Here is a 23,708-nt window from a genome sequence, read left to right on the forward strand (position 1 = left end):
TTTCTCGTTCAGTCTGTCCCCCCCCCCCCCCGAATCTCTCTTTTCTGCACAGCCTGAAGACAACCAGTTCAATGACACAAAGCAAATGGAATAAAGAAGTAAGGCAGCTCTGTTGTCAGGCCCTGGGTTTACAGGCGCACGAGTTCATGACTGCTCCTCATCACTCTGTCTGTTGCTGCTCCAGTTCTGAGTGAGTGCTCCATACTGACTGCCATACTTGGCGCCATGGTTCCATTTAATGGCATCACTCCTGAGCACCTGTTTTTCTCTATGACACGTATTGATAAGACATCATGTTCATGGAGACCGAAAGCACAACTACAGCCAAGTCGTGTTATACTCGCTCAGTTCAGCGTGCTCACTCAGACACCTCTGCCATTTTGTAGCTCTGTGAAAATAGCCTGGATGTCAGCATGTCAGCATGTTTAAAAACTGGACATATCTCTCTTATATTTCACATTGCACTATAGGTCAGCAAACCAAATAACCTAGCAATGACTGGGAATAAATATTACAAGGAATCACTTAATTATTATTGTGTTCTTAAAATGTTAATGCACAGCTAAAATGACTGACTGGTCTCTTTGAAAAATGAAAATCCCTAGAATACAGACCAAGATGTGAGCTTTATCACACAGAGTTCTCAAATAACCCTAAATAACAACAAAATAATAATAATAAAACACAAGCTAAATGAAAGATGGTGGAGTCTCTGTAACAACTGAACAAGAAGATACATCTTCTTTTAACTACATAGGAATGAGAGAAGCATGCACCTTGTCCACTTGGTAAACCTGAATCAAATCCAGAGCTCAATAATTATAACATACCAGATCCTTCTGAGGGCGAAAAAAATCAATAGCCTAAGGACAAAGAACCTATAGCCATCACTTAATTCTCTTATCACACTGATTTAGTGCAAGAGGAGGATGTTAAATAACTGTAAATCTTTATCTATGACTGGGAGGGTGCTTTATGGCAGTTCTAACAGCAGTTCTGAGACAGGATGTCTATACCTTCTGCAAGACACACAATTTATAGCTTTATTACCCTTTGTCTTAAAGAGCAGGGAGACATAGCGAGGAGAGGGTGATAGGAACCGCTGGAGAGAGAGGGTAAAAAAGAATCGGATGCCATCATGGCAAGAGACATATCTCTGTGGCAGGTTTATAGGCATGGAGGCCGCTTCTATTTTGGGGCCCTTGTCCCCTCGGTCCTCGCCACTTTCACCCTGGCCCACATGAAATGAGAGAGATTCAATTTTCTGATTTATCTGTGAGGCGATCAGATTTACCTTAGCATTTACACACACGCTACCCTTATGCCGAGTTGGAGGTCACAGAGAGGACTTCAACAGCAGGAGACTCAGCACGTCTTCTGTTGTGGTGTTGTTTGTTTTTTTTGTTTTTGTTTTTTTGGGGGGTTTTTTTTACACACACTGGGGAGTCATGAGTTCCTTGAGTTGGCAGATGCTTCCTCATATTTTCTAGTACTACTGACAACTGGTTTATTGTTTGGCTTGATAAAGGTACAGTGTTCCTGGTAATAGGAATTAGGGTGAAGTGTAAGTCAGCATGACTCTGGTGAGCGCGAATCAATAGATAATAGCGGATTCTCATGAATGCTAAAGGGGCCATTACGATGGGATCCATTAAAAGAGCTAGTCCTGTTTGTCTTCGCCAAGTAGGCCAGCTCCAGACATGCTGGAGAGCACAGATTTATTTGAGACTGTGTGATTACATTGATAGTTGAAGAGGACCTCATAATATGCCATTCACAAGGCAAAGTTGCGCCAACTGAATTGTCCTATTCAGCTAAACATAAACACTCATACAGTCATCTGACAGTGGTTTTAATTAGAGGAACTAACTGAGTAAGGCCCAGATGAATGCATTTCTCTCAGGCAGTCTGAGTTATGGTCCCCAGCTGTCCAGATAAAGTTAGGCCTCTGGCCAGAATGTTCTAGAGAGAGGAGTACACAGGAAGAGCGAGAGATTACTGTGTCATAATACCAAACTCCCCCAACTGAAGGTGACAGTGTGAAGTGTGGAGGAGCAGACAAGGCTGCCCTCAGAGCTTAGCCAATACACAGACCCATCCAACACAGTGCCTGATCACAGATGTTTCAAACTTGTGAAAATCATTACCTCAGAAACACAGAGGAAGTGCAGCTTCTATTGTAGTAATGCCATTTGCTGGTGTAACATACATCTCTCTGTGCTAGAGTCTGAATTATGGAAAGATATTTAAAGCTACAACAAAATAGACAAAACAAGAACAATAAGATGGTGTTCCAGTCACCTGATCTGTTATAAAGCTGAATGTTGCAGCGAAGGGCATGTTTCTTCTTCATGTTTATGTAAGAACCAATACACAGTAAGCTGAAGAAAGATGTCTTAAAATCTCGTCTTTTTAACACCATCATTGTTAATAAATAGTGGATTAAAACAAATATTGTCTATTAGCTAATTAGAGCTACAAGAACAATTTGAAATTTTAAAGCATTTTAACAACATTGTCTTTAAGAATATTTTTGAACAAAATAAACCCAATGAAAACAAAATGGCTTTTAATATCACAAGCGCAGTGTGAACTTTCTGTAATGGTTTTTGGCTTGTGCCCCTCTATAAAAGTCCTATCAGGCTGGTTAGGTTGAAACCCTACACACTACTTTTATATAATGGATCCTAATGCAGTACTGTGATTACGGTACTACGGTGAAGTAGTTCTCCATAGAATTAAATAAGAAAAACTTTCCACTAAAATGCACTTTACAAAAGCTAAAAGACTCTGAGCTACAGCTCCAACTGCATGAGTGGGTCTTTGAACAGATGGAGAGCAAAGCAAGGAAAGAACAGCTTAGTCACACTGCCCTCCCTATAGTGCTGGAATATATTATCTGCCATCTTAAGGGTGTTTGAAATAATTACTTACTGGGACCATTTGACACTTTCAATAAATTAATCTCCCCCCTTTAAGTTTTAAAGGCAAATGCATATTGTGGCCATCACTAAATGTCTGCTCTCTCCCGGCAAAGAGATAATTTGCTGTAACAATGTGTTACTGCAGTTCAGTAACTAGACCCAACAGCCCTATACAGCTCAGCAAGCAATGTGCCAATAAAGAAAACTGCGGAAATAAATTAGATTATTAATGGAGGCACATGTATCTGCACAACTGATAAATTCCAACCCATCAAGCGGTAATCTAATTATGAATTATGTATATGTCTGTCATGAATTATTTATGCACATTATTAGCTAAATTAGAAAATAGAATTTGGACATATCATGATTATTTAAATGAATGTTTTCCCAATTTTGCATAGTCTCATTTCAAGAAGAGTTACTGACCTAACACAAACTGATTGTGAGCCATGTTGCTAATGGCAATAAAAACAAATCTAATCATGATTTAATAATTGAAAAAGTAAGGAATGAGCCTGCTTTCTTTTTAGTAAAATCCTTTTCTTAAGCAGCTCCAAGACCAATATATGTCTCCGGTAAACATGCATAAACTTACCTGTACCGCATGCAGCATGCCATGAATTACAGGGTTGTGTTGAGGGGGCAGTTTTGATTTGATGAATAATTACATTCTAAAGTATGGAATAAGGAACAAAGTAACATTAAGCTTAATTCACAGCATTCTTTTCACTTCACTGCTTATTCAAGTCAAATATTACATATAAAGACAAAACCTCCAGTCCTTTTACAGCTGTTTAGACTCTCAACCTCTCAAGAGCAATGGTCTAACATCTTCATCATATCAGTTACCATGTAATGCACACACAGACACTTCACACCAAAGTAAGTTATAAAATTACTCAAAATTAACTGATTTATCTTTACAGGATTCATTGTTCTGGGTCATTCAGAGCTGTCTCATGCATTGCATTACATTAACAAGATTTAATTGTTATCTATGTTTCCTTAAACCAAGCACCATTTGTCAAGATGTTCCATTCTGACACAACCCTTCTGGCAAAAAGAAATAAACTACTTTTTGAAACGGTTTCCGTGGCCAAATCATTTAGGCCCATTACTGCCTCGGCTCTCCTCTCCCACACCCAGCTGTCCCATTTCCACTTTAGCATTATGCACAACAGCAAAAACAGCTCAGAACTCCAGCCCTGTTTACATGGCACCCAAATAGGCCCAGCGGTAAACTAGGCCATCCATCTTCCACGAGTAAACGCCAATCCACACTCGCAAGTACAGTACACATTCGGGCATGTGTTCTGATTGGCTGCTTTGCACCCAGGGGCTCTCTTAATTGCAGGATCTTCTCTGTAGGTGGGAGGTTAGCTGATAACTCCTCAATAATCGAGTAAAAGTGTCGACCCAGAGGGCTGCGACAGAGAGAGGTGTCACATGGTGGTGGGAGGCTGGGAGCAGCAGTTCAATACTCACACAGAGACACACACACACACACACACACACACACACACACACACAGAGCTCCTCTTCCTCGGGGGAGGCCTGACAATTACTCTCTCATGAGGATTCATGGAGCCACCCTTTTCTCATTAACTATATTAAGAGGCCATCGCTCTGGCTGCTAAAGAGAGAAATGGGATATTTCCCCAGAACACACCCCCCCCCCCCTCGCCTGCTGCAGCCAGCAGCCCACCTCGGCGCTGGGAGACATGGCAGGCAGGGGAAATGTAAAGCAGTCAGTTGAGTTACTGCACCAATCCTGACTTCAAAGGGCAGTAGGCACTGAGACTGGGAGCGCTGAAAGAACTGGACAGGGAGGTGCTATATCTGAAGCCTCAGCTGCTGGCAATAATTCTTGTACAAGAAGCGCATGTGGGCAGAGGGTGACTGACATGGTGAATGCAAATGGGTTCATAGCTTCGGCTAAGTGATCTGAAAACTCAGTACTAATTGCTTGATGGTTTAAATCCAACTGTTGGCAGGTTGATGAAATAAATATTCAAACCCTCATTTCTCTTGGTATTAATAGTATCTGTGTGAGTCAAACCGAACTGACTGTATTTATAATGATAGTGATTTGAGGGTGCAGGATGTCGTTTCAGAGGACATCTTGTAAAGTAGCAAGAACCACAATGTTTTGCCCTCTTAAATGTGCAAGATGGCACATTTCACAAGTCTAGCCTAGGTTTTCTCATGTAACGCATGTGGGTTGACAGAGAGCCGTTTCTGTACAAACACGCCTAGGGCTATGGATACATGACCCTTTTTTAAGCTTTAATTAATTTGTTGAGGGGAAATATGATAACAACGCATGTTATGTTTCTGAAGATATTAACTACGATGTAAATGTTGTGGAAAGGAGGGGTCTGGGGGGATGGGGGATACAGAATTTGGCTGATGAAATCTTATAATAATCTGAGAAATTCAAAGCCTTGCATTAGGAGATGTAATAGGATATTAATGAGGAGTAAACTGTTTGGGGGCGGGGCAGAACTCGTGAACAAAATCTGTGTCAACACAATCTGTCAGAAAGAAGATTACTTCACAGAAACAGTAAGCCTATCATAAAACAACAATGGGCAGCATAACATTAAGCTTAAATAAACACAGACCCAAGATATGGAGCATCAAAATGATGTTGCTTTACATACACATATACAGGTTAGATGCAATTTCCATGAGGCTTTGTTTTCAACGAGTATAGTGTGCTGAAGCATTCTGGACAGAAAGTGGTTGCTTTTGCAGTATCAGTCAACCCTGACAGCCTAATGATTGACATATTTGTTCTTTCTCTGGGTCTGTCAGCTTTAAGCATAGCATTGACATGCCAACAGACAGCTCTCGATCAAAGAGCTATTCAAAAACAAAGAGAAACCCATTCCATCATATCGTACATAAATTACCCAATGAGTAACTAAAACTAAAGGAACAAACAGAATGAAGAGTTACCAACCCCAACTGCCACCCCCCCCACCAAAAAAAAACTACCTATAATCTGTTGCCCAGTCAAATAAAAGCCTAGTTAAGATAAGAAGGATAAGAAAGGTGAGAAATGTTCAGTCAAACATGGGCAACACATTTCAAGCTGTAATTTGATCAACTTTACATCCCCCCTAAGGTAACATGCACATGCACTTGTCTCTCTCCGAGTTGTCCATGATTACCATTCCAGGTCCATCATGACCAAAAAACATATCCTGTTGATGACAGCCTCAACCCGCCCCTCGATCAGGGAAGTGAATGTGCGCGCGTGTGTGTGTCTGCTTTCGACAGCATGAAGAAGAGCAGCACAGGGCGAGGATCTGCCGTGGGGGCACCCTCGCAGCCTGTCGAGCAGCAGCTGTCAGCCAGCTCTTTCTGATGCCATCATCTCATCAGCAGGGCTGTCAGTCTCGCGGAGAGACAGCTATCAAAGACTCCGCTCAGCACTGACGAGAGCTAACATGGGGATGGCAGCAAATACACCCCTCCCCCACCCCCGCTTACGGCACCAACCACTCGTACTTCTCTAAAAGGCCTTAAAACTGATAAACTTTTGGTGAGATGATATTGATCCCCCTGTCTGTGTACGCCCAGACTTCATGCCTTGATGCCAGAGCTCGACTTTTTAAGCAGCAGCAATAGTCATAGCACAGCACTGAATGTGAGAACAGGCCCAACAAACAAGATACTTCTAAAGGTGTAATACGGTCTTTGTTGTCATAATATCAATCAGGATGAGCTGCCGATAAGAACACACCCTTCAGCGATGCATTCACTTGCACCATCAGCCGGCACGAGAGACTGCCACGCTTTTATTTCTTTTTGAGCAGGAGGCGAAGTGCTCAGGCTGCCAAGACCTTGTCTCTGTTTTCCTTACCCTCACCTGTCTATCAAGCAAACATATGGCTCTCCATATGCGAGAATGTCAGGGGTGTCTTGTTCAGTGCTCGTCCTCCTGGCGGTTGCGAGTCTGCTGCTGACTTTAAGAACTAGTCAACGACAAGCGTGCTGCCCCTCCCTTGCCTGCTTTATAGAATTTGTCATACATAAACACTGATGCTGTTCGCTTCCTGATGCATGCTGGTCCGTTCCTAATTTTCATTTCATAGCATCTTCCACAGCATGACAACTAGTCCACAGAGCATGTTTAAGATACTTGTACAGAGTGTGTATCATAAAACACAATGTATACTAAATTGAGCTAAACAAATCTGTGTCATAATAACCTGGAGGTAACATAATGCAACTAAAGATGGAATATTTGCCATAATAGACGGCCTAAAGCCCAGAGGGACCCTCTGGTAGTAATATAGTCTTATAAACAGACTACAAGTGTGAGTAGTTTTATTTCTCCTCTCTGGGTTGCTAAGTGCGTAAGTAATATATTGCTTTCATAAGAGCATGCAAGCTGTATTCGCTTTTTGGAAATATGCCTCAATCCTTTGGGCAGTGTGATTAAGAATAAAATACTAGGTGCATTACTTTGAAATAAATTCTGCTAGTGACATAACTAAAAAAAAAAAGAAAGAAAAAAAAAAAGGTTAGCGGTGGAGTTTTCTCCAAGAGTTGTGGACCCAGACCTGACAAAAGGGGCGAGTAGTTGAGGCATCCATTACTAGCAGAGTGTCCCCTTGGTCCGCTGGCTAATGTATTACCTTTGGATTACTGTAATATCTGTCTGATGTATGTGTGCTGAGCAAAGCGCGGGGCCCTGGGAGGGGACAGAAGGCCTGGGCAGATGCAGGAAGCCCAGCCCCTGGAGGAGTATAGCTCTACTGGCTGGAACCAGGGCTCCCCGCCCCTCCCCCAAGTGGTGGAGTCAGGCAGAGCGAGCTCAGAGCAGGCGTGCAGGGCCGGCGGCACTCTGAGCTCCTGGGACTCACTACAGCCTGCAGGCCGTGGAGCTGATAAGTCAGGCAGCCATTTGTGAGCCCAAATAAAGGCAGTAAAGTTGACTGGTGTGAACGTGGCACAGCCCGGGGTTGGCAGACTGTTCCTCTGAGGAGTAACGCTGCAACACGACCCCCAAACACACAATTCCTCTCACACACTCACGTTCAGCCCAGCGGATCCATCAAGTGTATCCCCCCGCCCCCTTTTCTCTTCTGACGTGCACATACAAATATTTATTTTTTCTTGATTTTCCCCAAGTCCTTTCTTCCAAGGAGTGCAAAAAGAGAATCACACCTTTCCATCTCCCCAGCTCATGCCAAAATAATCAATGGCTTCCCGAGCAGGCCGCCGGAGCTGATGAGCAGGGGGGATACAGACGTGGCTCCAGGGCTCGGCTACAGATAATAAGTGAGGAACAGTCCTTGGGTATGTTTTACAGCTATCAAGACTCATCATATTTGACATGCATTGTGGTGTTTACAGAGTCCCAGTAAAACCTCCAGCTATACTTAACAGGGTGCAGTGCACAACACAAGTTCTGAAAGCGTACGACGAGAGAAAAACCTAGCCACGCTCTTATGCGTGTCCCATTTCGAATTCACGGCGCTATTCTCAGTGTTAACACCTGTCAGCTGACTGACTTCTTGTTCCCTATGGCTTGTGAAAAAATCATGGCTATGAGGTTCAGAGTCAACAGTCCCGTCAATATAAATTCACCATGGTCTTCATGGAACATTAGGCGGATTCCTGTTTCCCTACAAAGCCCTTTGCCTCTCCACCACTGATATACAACAACAACAAAAAAAAGGGGGGGGGGGTGTCTAAAATGGTTCCTCTAAAGAATTTTTTTTACTCATGTGAATAACACAGCTGTAAATAGGCCATGAAATGTTTGTTTCAGAGTGCAGCCTTTCGAAACACAACATTGTGTAGCAAATTAAATCTATTAATCCATTCGTAAATTGTAACATCACAGGCCACTGAACATATATTTCTAGGGTTTTCATTTTCTTATTAATATTTCTGTCAAAAAAGAAGGAAAACGACTATCAGGGCAACACAAAAAAAGCATTATTTAAGCTCCCACCCTCCATTTCTAGCAAGTAAGTTGATCAACAAGGCCTCATCAGTCAAGCGATTGTTCAACACTGGATCTTCTCCCAGCTGCGAGTGTGACGTGACAAAGTCCTGCATTCACTCTCGCAGTGAGGCTCACGTGAGCGGTCAGCAGCTCTTCAGCTCAGAGCTGCCATGGCCTTCCTGCTCTGTTTGAGATCATTTGACAAGGCTGTCCATGCCGCCAGACAGGAAAGAGCTGCAGGATGCCAGGAGACGCCAGTCCGCTGAACACTCTCCCTAGACCGCCCTTAAACAAAGCACGGGCAGACATATCCGTGTTACATATGTTACATATGGCTAACTGACTGTTGGGGGGGATTTTCTGTCAAATGCATTGAAAGTCAATTATATACACCATTTCTCTTTGACTTTACTGTGCTAATACAAGTTGCTCTTGACCTTCTGCTAGTGGGTCTGGAGCAGATGAAAGTATGGTATTTGCTCATGATTGGATTAACTTCAGATGTAGCGAGTGTCTGGGAGTATTACAGGAGAGGCTCTGTGATCTGCCCTTCTCTCCTCTCCCCTCTTCCCTACACCCCCACCCCCCCTTTCACCCAAAACCGTCACCTCCGGCCCAGGGCACTAGTTCAGAAGTCACTACACACAGACAGACACACACACAGGCACATACACAGCTCGCAGCCTAGGGAGAGCACTCTCTCCCTCTCTGTAAGCTTCAGCACACACCGGCTTGATAATCGACTCAATTAAGTAGGTCCAATTGCCATTGCAAATTGATCCAAGTTATAACATTATCATTAGCACTTCAAGTATGGCAATTATAGGACATTCGCAGGGAGAGGCAAGAAGAATAAAGAAGGAAAATGAAGTGACTTTGCACAAAAGGACATCCATTTCAGACGCACTGGGTGGTGTAAATAGCCCTGGTGTCAGCAGTATGGAGATAAAAGTAGTGTAACGTCCCATCGTGTGGGTTGGCTTCTCCTTCTCTACAGCAGCACCACACAATCTCTCAGCAGACGGACAAGCGCAGGAGGATTTCTACACTTTGGACCAGTGGCCGCAGCTGTGCATGCAGCTCTGAGCTCTGAGCTCTGAGGCTTGATGTCAAATTCCCACTAAATCATTTCAGGTACCGACGATTTTTTTAAAAAAAACAGTGACAAGGGCACAAAAAGGTAATGCTAACTCTGTAGGCTGAAGTATTAGCACATTTGAAAAGCCTGCATGCAACAAAGATACTGCACTCTTCGCTGGAGCTCCTAAAAACACATAAACCAAATTTTCCAAGCATACATCACCTCTAGTGAACTAGCGACTCTCATATAAAATAACAAAATATCTTTAACCATATATAGTATTTTCTACATTATTTGGTATTCATTGGGCAGAGGGGACGTTTGCAGACACGTGTGTGTGTGTGTGTGTGTGTGTGTGTGTGTGTGTGTGTGTGTGTGTGTGTGTGTGTGTGTGAGTGTGAGTGAGTGTGTAGCTTATAGCTGTGACTGACAGGCACAGGGAGTCGTTGTTAGTGAGTGATATGGACAGGGCTCTTGGGCGGTGTGGCACTGTGGCGTACCAGAGCCAACAGCCTACACCACGCGCTGTGCCTTGGTGGCAGAAGGCTCCTTGCCTAATTGTTTCTGAAAAAAAATGACATTTGTCTTTTTCTGCACCTTGCTTCAGGTGTCAGTGCTTCTCAGATTAGAGGGCTTGTGATGGTGCGATTGCCCTGGAGCGCCTTGTTTGATGTTTTGAGGAGTGTCACTTCCTCATGCAACTCCCCAGAAATTGAAATCTGTATTTATTTACATGCGAGGTTAATAGAAAAAGATTCCTAAGTGCATGTGCCACTCAAGTGTAATTTTATGCAGACATGCCTCGGCATGCTACAACAGGGAAGAGATACAAAGGCAGAATTTTAAATGACAGAATAAGGCAGGATATCAAACTGTATGATAAAAGTTTTTTACCTAACACTTCCACCAGCACTTAAAATAAGAATTTCCATAAATAATACTAATTGGTAGTACTAAATATTACTTCTTGTAAAGAAGGCAATTTGGTATTTCTTGTGCCTTTTAACCTTCTGTTAATCCAAGCATTAAACTGTACCCAAAGGCTCTTAAAATGCTCACTAATTACAGTTAACTTGATATTCAGATCCATTTTATTTTCTTTTTTCATGATCTTCAATATACCATATTTAAACATGTTATTCTTATAAACTGCATTCTTACAATGTGATATTATGTAGGCAACACTGCCACTTGCTGCAAAACAGCAAGAACAGCATTCAGCTCTTTTAGAGAGAATAGCCATTCTGCTTCGCCTCGTCCCACCTATATATGGCAACAGTGCACTCTTTCTGTACTGCTATTCAGCACTGCTTAACCTTCTACTTCTCCACGATCTGGACGTATTTAGTTTGAGTCATGTATTAAATATCATGGTTGCAATAATTTCACAAGAAGATCCTGGAGAGGCAGGAGCAGTCAGCACCAAGACAGATAAGAACCAAGACCATGACGCTGCATGAAAGCTGTGTGTCAGTGTGAGTACGCACAGAATAGTCACCATAAGCGGTTTCTTTCTCAGTGCTGGAAGAGAGGGCACAGCACACATAAGTGCATCACAAGATATCCACCACCAACCTCTCTGGACAACCAGTATGGACAAAGCATTTGTTCCCCTCTCATTCAGGGTGTGGTGCAGCTGGTGTCCTTGAAAAATTGTGGAAATGAGCTTGTTTTTATTGCTCTGTACGCTTCTGGGGCATCGTTCTGTACTGGAACTGCAAACTATTCGAGCAATGCAGTAAAACCCAAGCAAAGGCTTAGTGCACTCAAATCACTTAAGTACTGTAGAAAAGCGATTTCCTCACATAGACATGTAGGACTCTACACCAAACACAACATGCAATGTTTTCAGCCACAATTAAATAAAACAAAAGTGAAATGAAAAACAAGATTTATTTTAAACCTCTACTATAACTCAAAATCAATCATTTATGTGCATAAATTAAAAAAAAACCCATAATGCTCAAGAGGTTCATGCTGCTCCCTAGAGTTGAGTTAGCAAACCAGAAAAGCCCATTCCAACAACAGTCGTGTTTGTATCAAAAATGAAAAGGTGGAGCCTCTTGAATTATTTTGTTTCATATCAGCGTTCCTTACCTACCTCCCATCACCCCCCCCCCCCCCCCCCCCAACCACACACACACACACACACACACACATCCTGAGAGGGTCTGCGAGTATGTATCAGCATGACACGCTGACAGGCACAGGAAATGCCAAAACAAACAGGGCCGCGAAGAGGAAGAGGGGCGCTTTCCACAGATGGCAAGGCGCATCACTTCAGTCCTTAAACAGGCTCAGAAAGCAGCAGAGGGACTGGGCCCTGTCTGTAGAAAGCGCCGACGAACAGTACGTACTTGGCACAAGTAGCAGAAACAATTAGCGTCACACGCGGAGCCAGAGCGCCAGGGAGGTGGAGAGGATGGGAGAACACGGCATCTTATTTTCACCGAACGGGCCTGAACGGCACACTCGGTGGCGGGCACGTCCCCCCCCCCCCCCCCGTGACGCCCAGCACGGGCGACTTTCAAAGACAGCAGCAGTCACGGCTCATTTCACTGATGCCTACGTGTGGGCAGGGGGGTAGTGTTTGTACCGTGCATACCTAATTAGAAAATCGACGGAGGAAGTGTGCTGCTCCTCTCAGAGTGCCCCAACCTCCAACACTGGGAATATTTTCTGACATCCCACTCTTGCTTTCATACACAAACTCCCATACAGACAAACTCGGGCGTTTGCGCGCAGACTTAAACAAGTAAACAATTTTGCAGCGTGACACTCCACTGCTTTGGAGACTGACAGCAGGACATCCAACACTACACGTGGGAGACAGATCCATAGGCAGTACTCCTGCAATATTCCAGAGTCTAATAATTAACATGAATTTTATTCAGATTGGCTAAACCAGAACACTGCGAACAAATCTGAAAACAGATTAATTCTCTAGAGGTAGCAGTTCTGTTTCGGTTCTATTTCTAAATACAAGACCAAACAATCTTGATGGAAACGTAAATGTGCAATGAACCATGTGTTTGTGTAATTGCTCTATTTGTCCACTAGAGGGGTCTATCCAATAACTCAAAAATTGTATTGAAAAGTTAATTAAAATATAATCCTAAAAATCAAGGTTTTGGAAATATTACACCTTCCTTTTACCAACAGTCAGGTGTGACAGCAAAGTGGCCAATGAGATCCATCAGCTGTTCAATTAACTACTAGTGATTACCCAATTCAGGATCAGATTTGGATAAAGGTTGATTCTTCTGATATTGGGATGCCAGTATATTCTCATCAGTTGCATAACAGATTCAGTAGACTGAGTTACAAGCTTAAACCTATAAAGGACATTGCTCTTGTCAGATTAGATCTACTTTGTAAGTGGTCTATAAACCTATATTTTATGGGGTTTTTTATTTGTTTGTTTGTTTTTTAAAGGACAGATTCTTTCTTGGCTTTTGGTTTAAAATGTTTGCCACATGTTTTATGATAAAAACCACATTAAAGCCACACATGGTAACACAATGTAACTGTAAAGGTGAAATAATTTGCACATAATGTGCAAATTGAATGTTTCTATCACAATCAGTGCAATGATTTCACTTCAAACACACACATGGTGAGACTTTCTACTGGTTTGCTTTTCCTGCCCTTGTCAGATAAGTCTCGGTGCTTGCAAAATCAATGCTATTTAGGTCACATATGAATCTAATACGGCTTCTAATCAAAAGGCAGAGTAGCTGATTCCTTTAAGGGGGGGACAGCAAGCAGAGCAAAGACCATAAAGAAATTTTAAAACCATTTTAAAGATGCAAACTGCAAGAGTAATGGTACAGTCTGTGTTTGCAAATGCTCATAAAATGAAAATGAAATGGTGCAGTCTATCTTAACACTGGGTTATACTGTACATAAAACAAATGTAATTTCATAAGAAAAATAATAAAACAATGTTAGAGAAAGCAGTCATTCAAAAACTAAGGTGTAATAATAAATCCAGTCTGACATATCACAGTTAATACATGTTCTCTTCCATATCTAGGCATTTGTGAATGTCTATCACACATTAATTTCTCTAACAGCTAACAATTTGAATTTCATTCTGACCTTATTTTGTCCAACAGAACTGGAAGATCAGGCCTTACTGGCAGGACTCATGAAGGAGACACCCCGCTGTTACTTTATGTGGTGAGCAACTCTTTCAGGGAACATCCAGTGCAAATGGTGCTTGGTATAGGCTGTCATCCATGATGAACAAACTTCAAAAACATTTTTCTCCTACAAATCCAACCAAATAATAAAAATCACATTTCTGATTTTTTTTTTTCTTTTCTGATCACTAAGACAGATGTGCTTTGCTGTTACGAGTATGTTTGAGTTTACAAACACTAGAGGTCAGCAGAGCATGATGTGTGAAGGCATGACCTCACATCACAGAACACTGGCCATTATGCGTATTTGGCCCCACTGCCGGCCAGTGATATTTATTGCTTAGCATTTTTAATTTTCAGAGAACTATGGAAGATTCCTAGAGGTTCATGAAGGTAGTGATCACCTGGATTTTCCTTTGCAGGTGACATGTACCCATACCCATCAACCTGTAACTCCCCAGGAGAGCAGAGTGTTTCGATAAAATACAGGTTGGCTGAGCAGTGAGACAATGAGGCTGAGACTACACACCTATGAATGCCATGACACATGGGGAACTGGATTATGAAAGGGTGATGAAAGATACCATTCGTCTCAAGAGACAACTTTTTTGTTCTTTTGCTAACACACCCACCTTTTAGAAATGGTGGCTCAATCATAACAGTTCTTGTTTTATTGGGGGGTTATACAGGGCAGCATACTCATACATTAACTCACATAGCTAACCTGGTAAAAAGACACAGAAGACAAGGGGCAGGGTTAGCTATATATTTATGTTTTGTTTATGGCAAGACTAGGTAAACTGATATTTCCTTTGTACTTAAGTGTGTGGCACTTAATTTGGCTTTTTTTATTTTGTTTCTTTAAATTCTTTAGTGCCACCCATGGTCCAACTGCCTCCATTGTGTATCACTGCACATTAAGTGTACAGTTACTGATGCGACACTGGACTACCACATACCACAAAACATTAAATATCGAGGAGCTCATTATGTCTGTCTGCGTGTTACTCCTGGATCACACTGTGCACTTCCCACTTCTTCAATACGCCTAAACATTTTTTGCTGTGGTTTTCTCCCTGGATACTGTGGGGTCATAACAATGACCAAGCTGATAAAACCATTCAAAGGCAACAAATCCACTGAAATAGAAACAGCTGTTTCATTTAAGACATCAGTCCTGGTTATGATAAATCTGATTTATGTCTCTGAATTCTGGTTTCTGGAAATAGGGAAGCTATACTATAAAGAGGTGCCAGTGTTTCACTGCATTCAGTGAACTTTGCATGCTCAGCTTATGAAGAACCCCTGTCCAAAACATGTTTTTTCAAAGTTTATGATCCATCTTATAAAGATCTCTGGCATATGGCATAGGCTCTTTAAAAGAAAATCTGCAGCATAGGTAGTTACAGATGAACCCATTGATTTCTGCCAAAACCCATGAGAATGGAGTGGACCGTGTGAAGACTACTAGAGTGCTGATTCCAGAGCTGCAGAAATGTCCATCAGAGAGTAGAGAGTGCTGAGGGAAGCACAGGTCGATGTCAACGTGGGTATCAATGTCTGCACAACTTGCAACACCAAGCATCACAGTAATTTGCTTGAGCTATGCTTTTTCAATACCAAGAGCTGAACAGACTTACAACTATTGAATTCCACAACTGTAACACAGTTCACAGTTAAAGACATAATGCTAATTAATAAATTACTGAATAAGTGATTCTAATGAATAAAGAGGTAATGCTTCTTTGCTTTAGGTGGCACTCCCACAAAACAAAACAGACTGTCATCTTCAACATTCACTTCAAACTTTGGGTACTGTTAACTTACTTTAGATGCTTACTTTCCATTTCTTTTACTGTTTCAGTGTGACTGCAATCTGTGTTTGTTTTGTTCTCCTCACAAATTCCTTAATTTGGCTGTAGAATCTTAAATGTACAACTTTGTATTCACTTATGCCAACCTGGGAAACATGGATACAAACTATGAAAAATCTCTCTATTTTATTCATAAGGTAGGCAAAATAGCTATTGATAATGTAAGTATGGTCTAGAATGATGAATAAGTATGATGAATGTTTCAAAATGTGACATAATAAGTGGCATAATAATTACGGAAGTCAATCTCACACTGATAAATTTTAGCAGCACCTGGATATTCCAGCATATAATCTCTGAATTAGAAGTAGGTCAGCGTGATTTGCTTCAGTGCAGTCACTGTCCTGGTGTCCCTCTCCTCAGGTCCTAAACCTAATGACCACCTCACAGACCTCTGACAAAGTGAACAAGAAAAAACATACAGTTCTGCGAGTTGATTTGAGTATGCTTATCAGGGAGGTCCTAGGGCGGTCATTAAATCATAACCCTATGCGGAGGTGGGTAGTAAGCAATACATTTACATTTAGCCTACCTAAGTAACTTTTTTTAACAACTTTTACTTTTAAGAATTTTAAGAATTCTTTTAAAATTAGGTACTTTATACTGTTACTTATATTTGCGAGGTTAAAATGTATTTTATATTTTTAGGACTCCCGTATCAGCGCGTCAAAGATGTTAGTTCTCTTAGTGTGCAAATTCAACATTATATGAAAGTGTTGTAATCCGACGACATAAAGGTTTTTCTAATAGAAAAACAATGGCTATCTAGCGTTACATGTAAACAAACCAGCTACAAGCCAAAAAACATTTTTAAATGCAGCAGCTCAACTACCACTGCAGTGTCCGTCAATACATGCTAGATACTGAGGCATTCTGTTAAGGGAAAGACTTGTCCGCGGATATAAAGATCAAGGTTTGTTCTATGCGCGTAGTTGTATTAGGTTAACTAAGCAAGCTAGGTAATGATCATTGGATAGCCGGCTGGCCTAGCTAATCAGTCGGTAAATATCACAAAAATAAAATGTCTACCTAGTTATCTTGGACAGGAGCTCCCACAAAGTGATCATCAAATAGATTGTGGTGCTTGTTACAGGCACGGTATTTAGCATTATCATAAACATCATGCAGCTATGTTTCGCTATAACGCATGGCACAGCAAATTTGCTAGCTAGTCTCACGTTTTATATTCCACATCCAATACATTCATCCAGTACAACCACATCCAATACATTCAAACGTTATATATGCGATGTTAAAATAAAGTATCCAAAATGACATGGTACATCATCTGAAGGTGGCAACAAGTTTTGTTACAATTAATCTGAAACTGTTTTGGGCATCTTAGATTTGGTGTTTCTATGAGCAGCATAACTCAGGCTCTGATTTGCAGTTCCATTTTGATTATTAAAAGAAATCAGAGGATGTAATTCCACTGGGTACTTTCAGAAAAGTGTTTTATTAGCACAAGTATGTTTGGATATAGTCACAGTAGCTCACAGTACACAGTAGTAGACATCCATACCTCAGTCATACCACATATACATGCTCCATACACGGTCACACATATGCACACTTACATGGCAGTAAATGTTCATTCCTGTAAACATACATATATTGTTGAAAAGAAGAGTGCAGAGAACAGCAGCTGTATGGGAGGTCACAATAATTAAATAGAATAGAATCTGGCGATTTAAGTGCAGAACTGTGTCAAGAAACATAAAACCTATATACTCTGGTTGTTCATAAGTGTGGATTGGGGAAAGAAGCTTTTCTGCAGTCTAGCTGTTCATTTTGATGAAGTGCGGGAAGAAGCTGAAACATGATGGCCAAGGTGCAGTGGGTCAGCCATGATCTTCACTTCTCGCTTGCTAGTTCTGGAGGAGTACTGATCCAGCAGGGTGAGTAGGTTAGCACCAGTGATTTTTTTTCCACAGACTAGGTAATAGTCTACAGTTTGTGAATGTCAAGTTTATTGGTAGAGCTGCACCAGACTGTGATGGAAGTGGTGACAGATTCTGTAATGGCCATGTAGAACTAAGCCAGATTGCGGCAGATTGAACTGCCGCAGGAAGAACATCCTCTGCTGGGCTTTCTTTATGATGAACCTGATGTTGATGTCCCACTTCAGATCCCTGGTGATTGTTGTTCCCTGGGATTTGATGGACCCTGCGGCCATCAAAGTCTTGTCAAGGATGGTAAGAGATGGCAGGGCTGGATAGTTCCTTCTGAACTTCATCATCACCGCCACTGTTTTGAGCATGTTCAGCTCTAAGTTGTGACTGCTCCAGAGGACCAGCCGTTCATCCACCCATCTGTTAGCGGACTAAATATTGTCTTTGATAAGACCAATAAATGTAGTGTCATCTGCAAACAAAAAAGCCTTTCGATAGAAGGCTATGTGGAGGTGCAGTCATTAATACAGAGCAAAAAGCGTTATCTGTAGCAGAGCACACACCGTTGGGGGTTGCCAGGACGTACTGATCTTATTTTTACTTAAGTAATAATTTGAATGACAACTTTTACGTCAACGTGAGTAATTATTATTTTAAATTCATTTAGTATTGCATGGAAGAGCCATTTTTAAATGCAAAATAATTGCAATTTTTATTAAGCGACGGGTTAACAACGGAAAACCCCAAAATTTATGGCAATACGGGGAGGTAACTAAACACAATATGAAGGGAGTAACATATCCCTAATATTAATAAAAATGGGAGGAACAGGCTCAACTGAATAAACACACACAAAGAGTCTTTAAAACATTTTTAAAAATGCCTTTTTAATTAAGTTACAGTCTGCCGGTAGTCCTGACCGATAAATTGTATTTTCATCGTCATCGCGATGTGAATATACGCAATAAACACGTCGAAAAAGACGCAATGCATAAGAGATTTGCTGACATGACGTGTGTAAATAAAACGATTTTCTTATTTGACCTATTGGGTTAAACACACATCATTTGACCAATCATATTAAGCCCCGTCAGCTACCATAAGATTGGTGTGGACTGCTGGGATGGGTCGCTAGGTTAGTTAGCATGATGACCGAGGAAGCAGTGAGGAAAGTGTTTGACGGAGACAAAAGAAAAGCGCCCTGTGCGGAGTTGATGGCCTTGATGATTACGGGAATTATTTTAAACCAACATGTCTAATTTAAATTTATCTAAGTTGTTTTCTACCCGATTTTGTATTATTTCAAGATATTTTTTTTTGTTAAGTGTGCGGTAGCTTCCGTCATTCGGAGGCTTTGCGCGTGGCGTTTGTGTTTCAGTTGCACATAAACTTTATTTGGATTTGTCACCACGTGGGCTCATTTGCCGCACCACCAGTGGGTTATGTTCTCTTTATGAGCCGTTTTTGCTTTCCTGATGGTCGATGGTCACGCTGAATTTACGCTGAATTTCTTTTGTTCTCGTTAGTACATTTTTATGTTCGGTTTCATTTTCGTTAGTTCCATTAAACTCTTAGTTGGAGACTCACTTTTCCTCATTTCCTGCACGTTCTACGCCTGTGACATTGAGTTTGAAAAACAATATTTTAACGGGAGCAGGATCAATTAAACTATTTTCATATAAATTGTCTTGTTTCAATGTATGTCCTTTTAATTTTGCGGGGTATTCATGTGCAATTTGCTCTCTAAAAGTGTTAGAAATTGTTTATTTCTTTATTCAGTTTATTCGGTGAGCATGTCAGCAGTATGTCCGTTAAAGCAGAAACATAGGAACTGTATAGCTAATATGCACTCTTAAATATTTATTCATTTATCGCAAGTCACATCATAGCATTGCAGAGCTATAGCTTTCCATCCTGGCCAGCTCCAGTACATCCACTCCCAAGAGATGGGCCCCTCCTGTCCTTGTGAGGTCTCCCCTTCATGTGAGCCCTCCATGCTCTGTCTCTCTTTGAAGCAGTCAGCCAGCACAGTAACAGCAATTTTACTGTTTTACTGTTTTTGGTTATTCTACCCACATGTGATCTCTGATTCTATAGCCAAACAAGAGCCAGTTATGCTCTTAGTGTTGGATATTAGCTATTATTAATTGATTATTAATCACATTTTGACTATTCATTAAAGGCTTGGACTTTATTAAATCACCTAATCACGCTCTACTCTCCCATGTCTGGAGAAAGCAAATGTTGAATGACGTATTTTGTATCTCAATTTTTACTAATTTCTAGTTTCTAAATGTGCTGTGTATGTTTTTAAGAAAGCAGAGTGGACCCTATCCATGTAGCAAACCATACTGGACCCCAGTTCTCCAGATGCGCACACCTGCTATAGTCTTTAGCGACATATGTTCTGACTGTTGCTTAGAAGTGTTTTTCTCTCTCTATAAATTCCAAGTCAGTAAATTGAGATTTGTGATGAATTTTCCATCCAGCAGGTTTTCATTTGGTCAGGGCGCACACCTTCTCAGACACTGAACCATTTTTGGTTTTGAACCATGGTAATGATTTGTATTGCTCAAAATGAAGAAAATATTTATGTATCATTGCAAAAGACCGGCTCTTTGTCTCATCCAGGTGGTGTATATGTGATGTCTAATGTAGGCCTGTTTGTAGATAGGCTACAGCCATACAAATCTTGATACACGGTTGTTAAAAAGCGGCCTGCTGATGTTGCTTTTGATCAGTGTATGAACTGGTTGACTGGAACTACCTGCGCATTTTACGGTTTTAATACAGACATGCCAGTCAATCAGAATCGAATATTCGGCCGACCATTCAAAGAATGCTGAGATACTTCAGTGAATGGCCGCTAGATGGAGCCAGTAGTCTATTATATCAAGGGAGCTACACAGGCATTTGTTTGTTTGGGTCATTATAAGTGATTTTCACTCTTAGTTACGGTACTGGATAATCGCATTGTTTCGAGGATTCAAGTAATTTTGTAAATTATGTCAAATGTAACACTGCTAACCAGTAAAAGTAAACATTTTATTAATAGTTATTTGCGGGCGTGGTTAAAAGTACCAGCTCACAGTTTCATTATACTTGTTTGCAGAAATAGAAAATGAAACTTTAGTAAGGCATCTGGCACTTTGTGTAGTCATTCACTTGTGAATTCTACAGACGTCACGAGATACGCTTGGAAGTTTCAGGAGTTAATAAATGAAAAGAAGGTACGTGTTTTCCTATTGAAATATATGATAGCCGATGTTTAACATACTTTACAATACGAACATAGGCTATACTTCACTTCTTAGAATGTCTATATTTTTGTGTCTAAAATACCACCCATGCTGAAAATCACCCATGCTGAAAAATGGTGATTTTGATTTAACTGATGTAATAAACCAATAAGATACAATGCAGATAAATGATACTGTTTACTTATTATTATTTACTTTTATTTCAACATGTCAATGCAATACAAAACTATATCACCAAAGTGACAGAATGAAGCATAACTTAAAATGCAAACTTTCCTGCTTAATAAACAATAAGGCACCTCATTACCTTACCACCAGATACAGTGTAACTCTAGGCTATGATTAATTACAGTGTATTTAAAAATCTCCCATATCTTTCATTATGTAAGTGCAGAATATAAATGTCTTGTTACACATTTTAATTGGTTCACTACACTGTAAATAATGGCATAGTTACAATACATTGGCATAAATAAACTAATGCACATAATTTATTAAATATCGAAACCTTTAGGCAATAGGAACAGGAAAATAATGCTTGAGGAACTTAAGAAATTGGATTGCCACTTCACATGGGACTTACAGAAGGAGGATGCTGATCTTAATTTGTTGGAGATCAAATTCACTGAGAGTCTTTCAGTCCAATCTACAGACAGAGGGAATTTCAGACAAAGAGGCTTAAATTTTTTGGCCTACATTAAACACTTGAAGGGATTAAATGACAAGGCACTTGAGTGTTTGGAAAGAGCAAAGGAAGCATGCAATGATCATTTCCCATGTGTTGTTACATATGGAAATTTTGCCTGGGTGCACCATCATATGGCTAATGATGTTATAGCCAAAGTTTATGTTGAGAAATTGGCAGAAATTCTTGGAGCGTTTCCTACTCCACCAGCTAAATTGCTCAATGAAGTCCAGAGTGAAAAGGCATGGTCTTTCCTGCGATTCTCCAAAAAGTACTACTGCAGAGCCAAGGAGAGCTTTCAGAAGGCCTTACAGAATGAACCAGAAGACAGAGAGTGGAACACTGGCTACGCCTTCTCCCTGTTCCATCTGGAAGGCCTGGAGGTCAGGGAGGACAAGCGCGTACCTTTCGAGCAGTCTTCTGCGGTGATCGAGCTGAAGAGAGCCCTGACCCTGGACCCAGACAATGCCATGATCCATGTCTACCTGGGGCTGAAGTGCCACAAAAACAGGAGGAACGCAGAGGCCTGGGGACACATGAGGAAGGCGTTATGCATGGCTCCAAATGATCTGAGTGTCAACCTGCATGTCGCTAAATTCATGAAGAAAGAACAGTGCTATGACATGGCATTGGAAGTGCTGCATAAGATTCTGGAGAAAGCCCCGGACTCGTCTCGTGTACATCATGAGATTGCCAACAATTACCGCTGGAAAGCCTGGCAGTTAGGAGACATCCACAACCCGGAGATTCTGAGCCTCTGCATCCACCATTCAGAAAAGGGCGCCCGCCTCAATCCCAGCTTTATCTATCCACAGATTGAGTTAGCGCTTAGGTATGCTGAAATTAAGGACTATGCTAAAGCCAAGCAGAAGTTCAAGGAGTTGTTTGAGCTCACAAACCTGCAACCGGCTGATCTCCAAGCCTGGCATCGTCTGTATGGAGACTTCAACTTGTACCGCCTGGGTTCAGAGGCAACTGCAGTCAACCATTACAAAGAGGGCATGGTACTGCAAAATATATCCACTGAATGGAGGATGTGCAGAAACAGACTCTACAAAATTCTTCGCAATAACAGAAAAGATGTGTATCAGATTCAAGAGTTCATTAATTCCTTTGCTAAGAAATAAACTGCCTTTGGTCTCCAAAAGAATCATGGGTAAATTTTAATAATACTGACAACTGTGAATTATCCTTAATGGTCAGGCATAAGAAATATTAGAACAAAAATATTCCTAATACTTTTTCTTCCAACAGAAAAGCCTTACATCTTTGAAATAGCCATACATATAGAAAAAAATATTAGAAATAGTTTAACATAGCTTCCATTATATCAAGCACAGATATAGCAATTTGCATTTTAAAATGTGTAGTAAGTTAACTTATCTTTTACTTTGAGATGCTTTTAACATTTACTTTTTTAAAAATATACAATTTTACAGTGCATGCAATGACTTACATTGATTTATATTAGAAATAATTATTTTATATTAAGAACTTTCAAGTGGAGCGCAGGAGTTTCAAATGACTCGCTATTATGTGGCGTGTTGTTTTTGGATTCAACCCAGATTTTCACTGATTGTTCAGCGTGACTGAAAGTGCAGATTTCACCTATTTCTATCTGCAGCACAAACGTATACAAAATAATGATTTTGGCGAGTCAAAATGTGCATTATAAAACCTAAAGGGACATGAAGAAACAATGTACAACACCCTGCTGTAGGTCGATTTAAATGTACCTTTCTCCATTAAAAATAAGATAGATAGGCCCAGTTTATTGTTACAGTAGGCAATTTATGGTGGCGAGGAAATGGCTTAGCAGTTTATCATTATTAAATATAATGATACAACGACCATCGTCAGATTAGCAGAGAATTTA

The 23,708-nt window shown here is 40.9% G+C and overlaps 1 protein-coding gene and 1 long non-coding RNA gene across 2 annotated transcripts; one reads left to right on the forward strand and one right to left on the reverse strand.

The window, feature by feature from the left end:
- The first annotated feature begins 20,830 nt into the window (after nt 1–20,830).
- Nucleotides 20,831–22,960, forward strand: ifit8 (interferon-induced protein with tetratricopeptide repeats 8). Its single transcript, XM_027025104.3, has 2 exons — nt 20,831–21,117; nt 21,662–22,960. The coding sequence occupies exon 2, from the start codon at nt 21,682–21,684 to the stop codon at nt 22,957–22,959; it is 1,278 nt and encodes a 425-aa protein (XP_026880905.2). The 5' UTR covers nt 20,831–21,117; nt 21,662–21,681; the 3' UTR covers nt 22,960.
- Nucleotides 21,129–22,809, reverse strand: LOC145660249 (uncharacterized). The gene is made up of 3 exons (XR_014126490.1): nt 22,732–22,809; nt 22,238–22,358; nt 21,129–21,793 (listed from the first exon to the last, which is right to left on the reverse strand). It is a non-coding gene; the product is annotated as an uncharacterized LOC145660249 (long non-coding RNA).
- Nucleotides 22,961–23,708: the final 748 nt, after the last annotated feature.

Source organism: Electrophorus electricus, chromosome 12 (genome assembly GCF_041902795.1).
Source record: "Electrophorus electricus isolate QZ-2024a chromosome 12, ASM4190279v1, whole genome shotgun sequence".
Taxonomy (NCBI): domain Eukaryota; kingdom Metazoa; phylum Chordata; class Actinopteri; order Gymnotiformes; family Gymnotidae; genus Electrophorus; species Electrophorus electricus.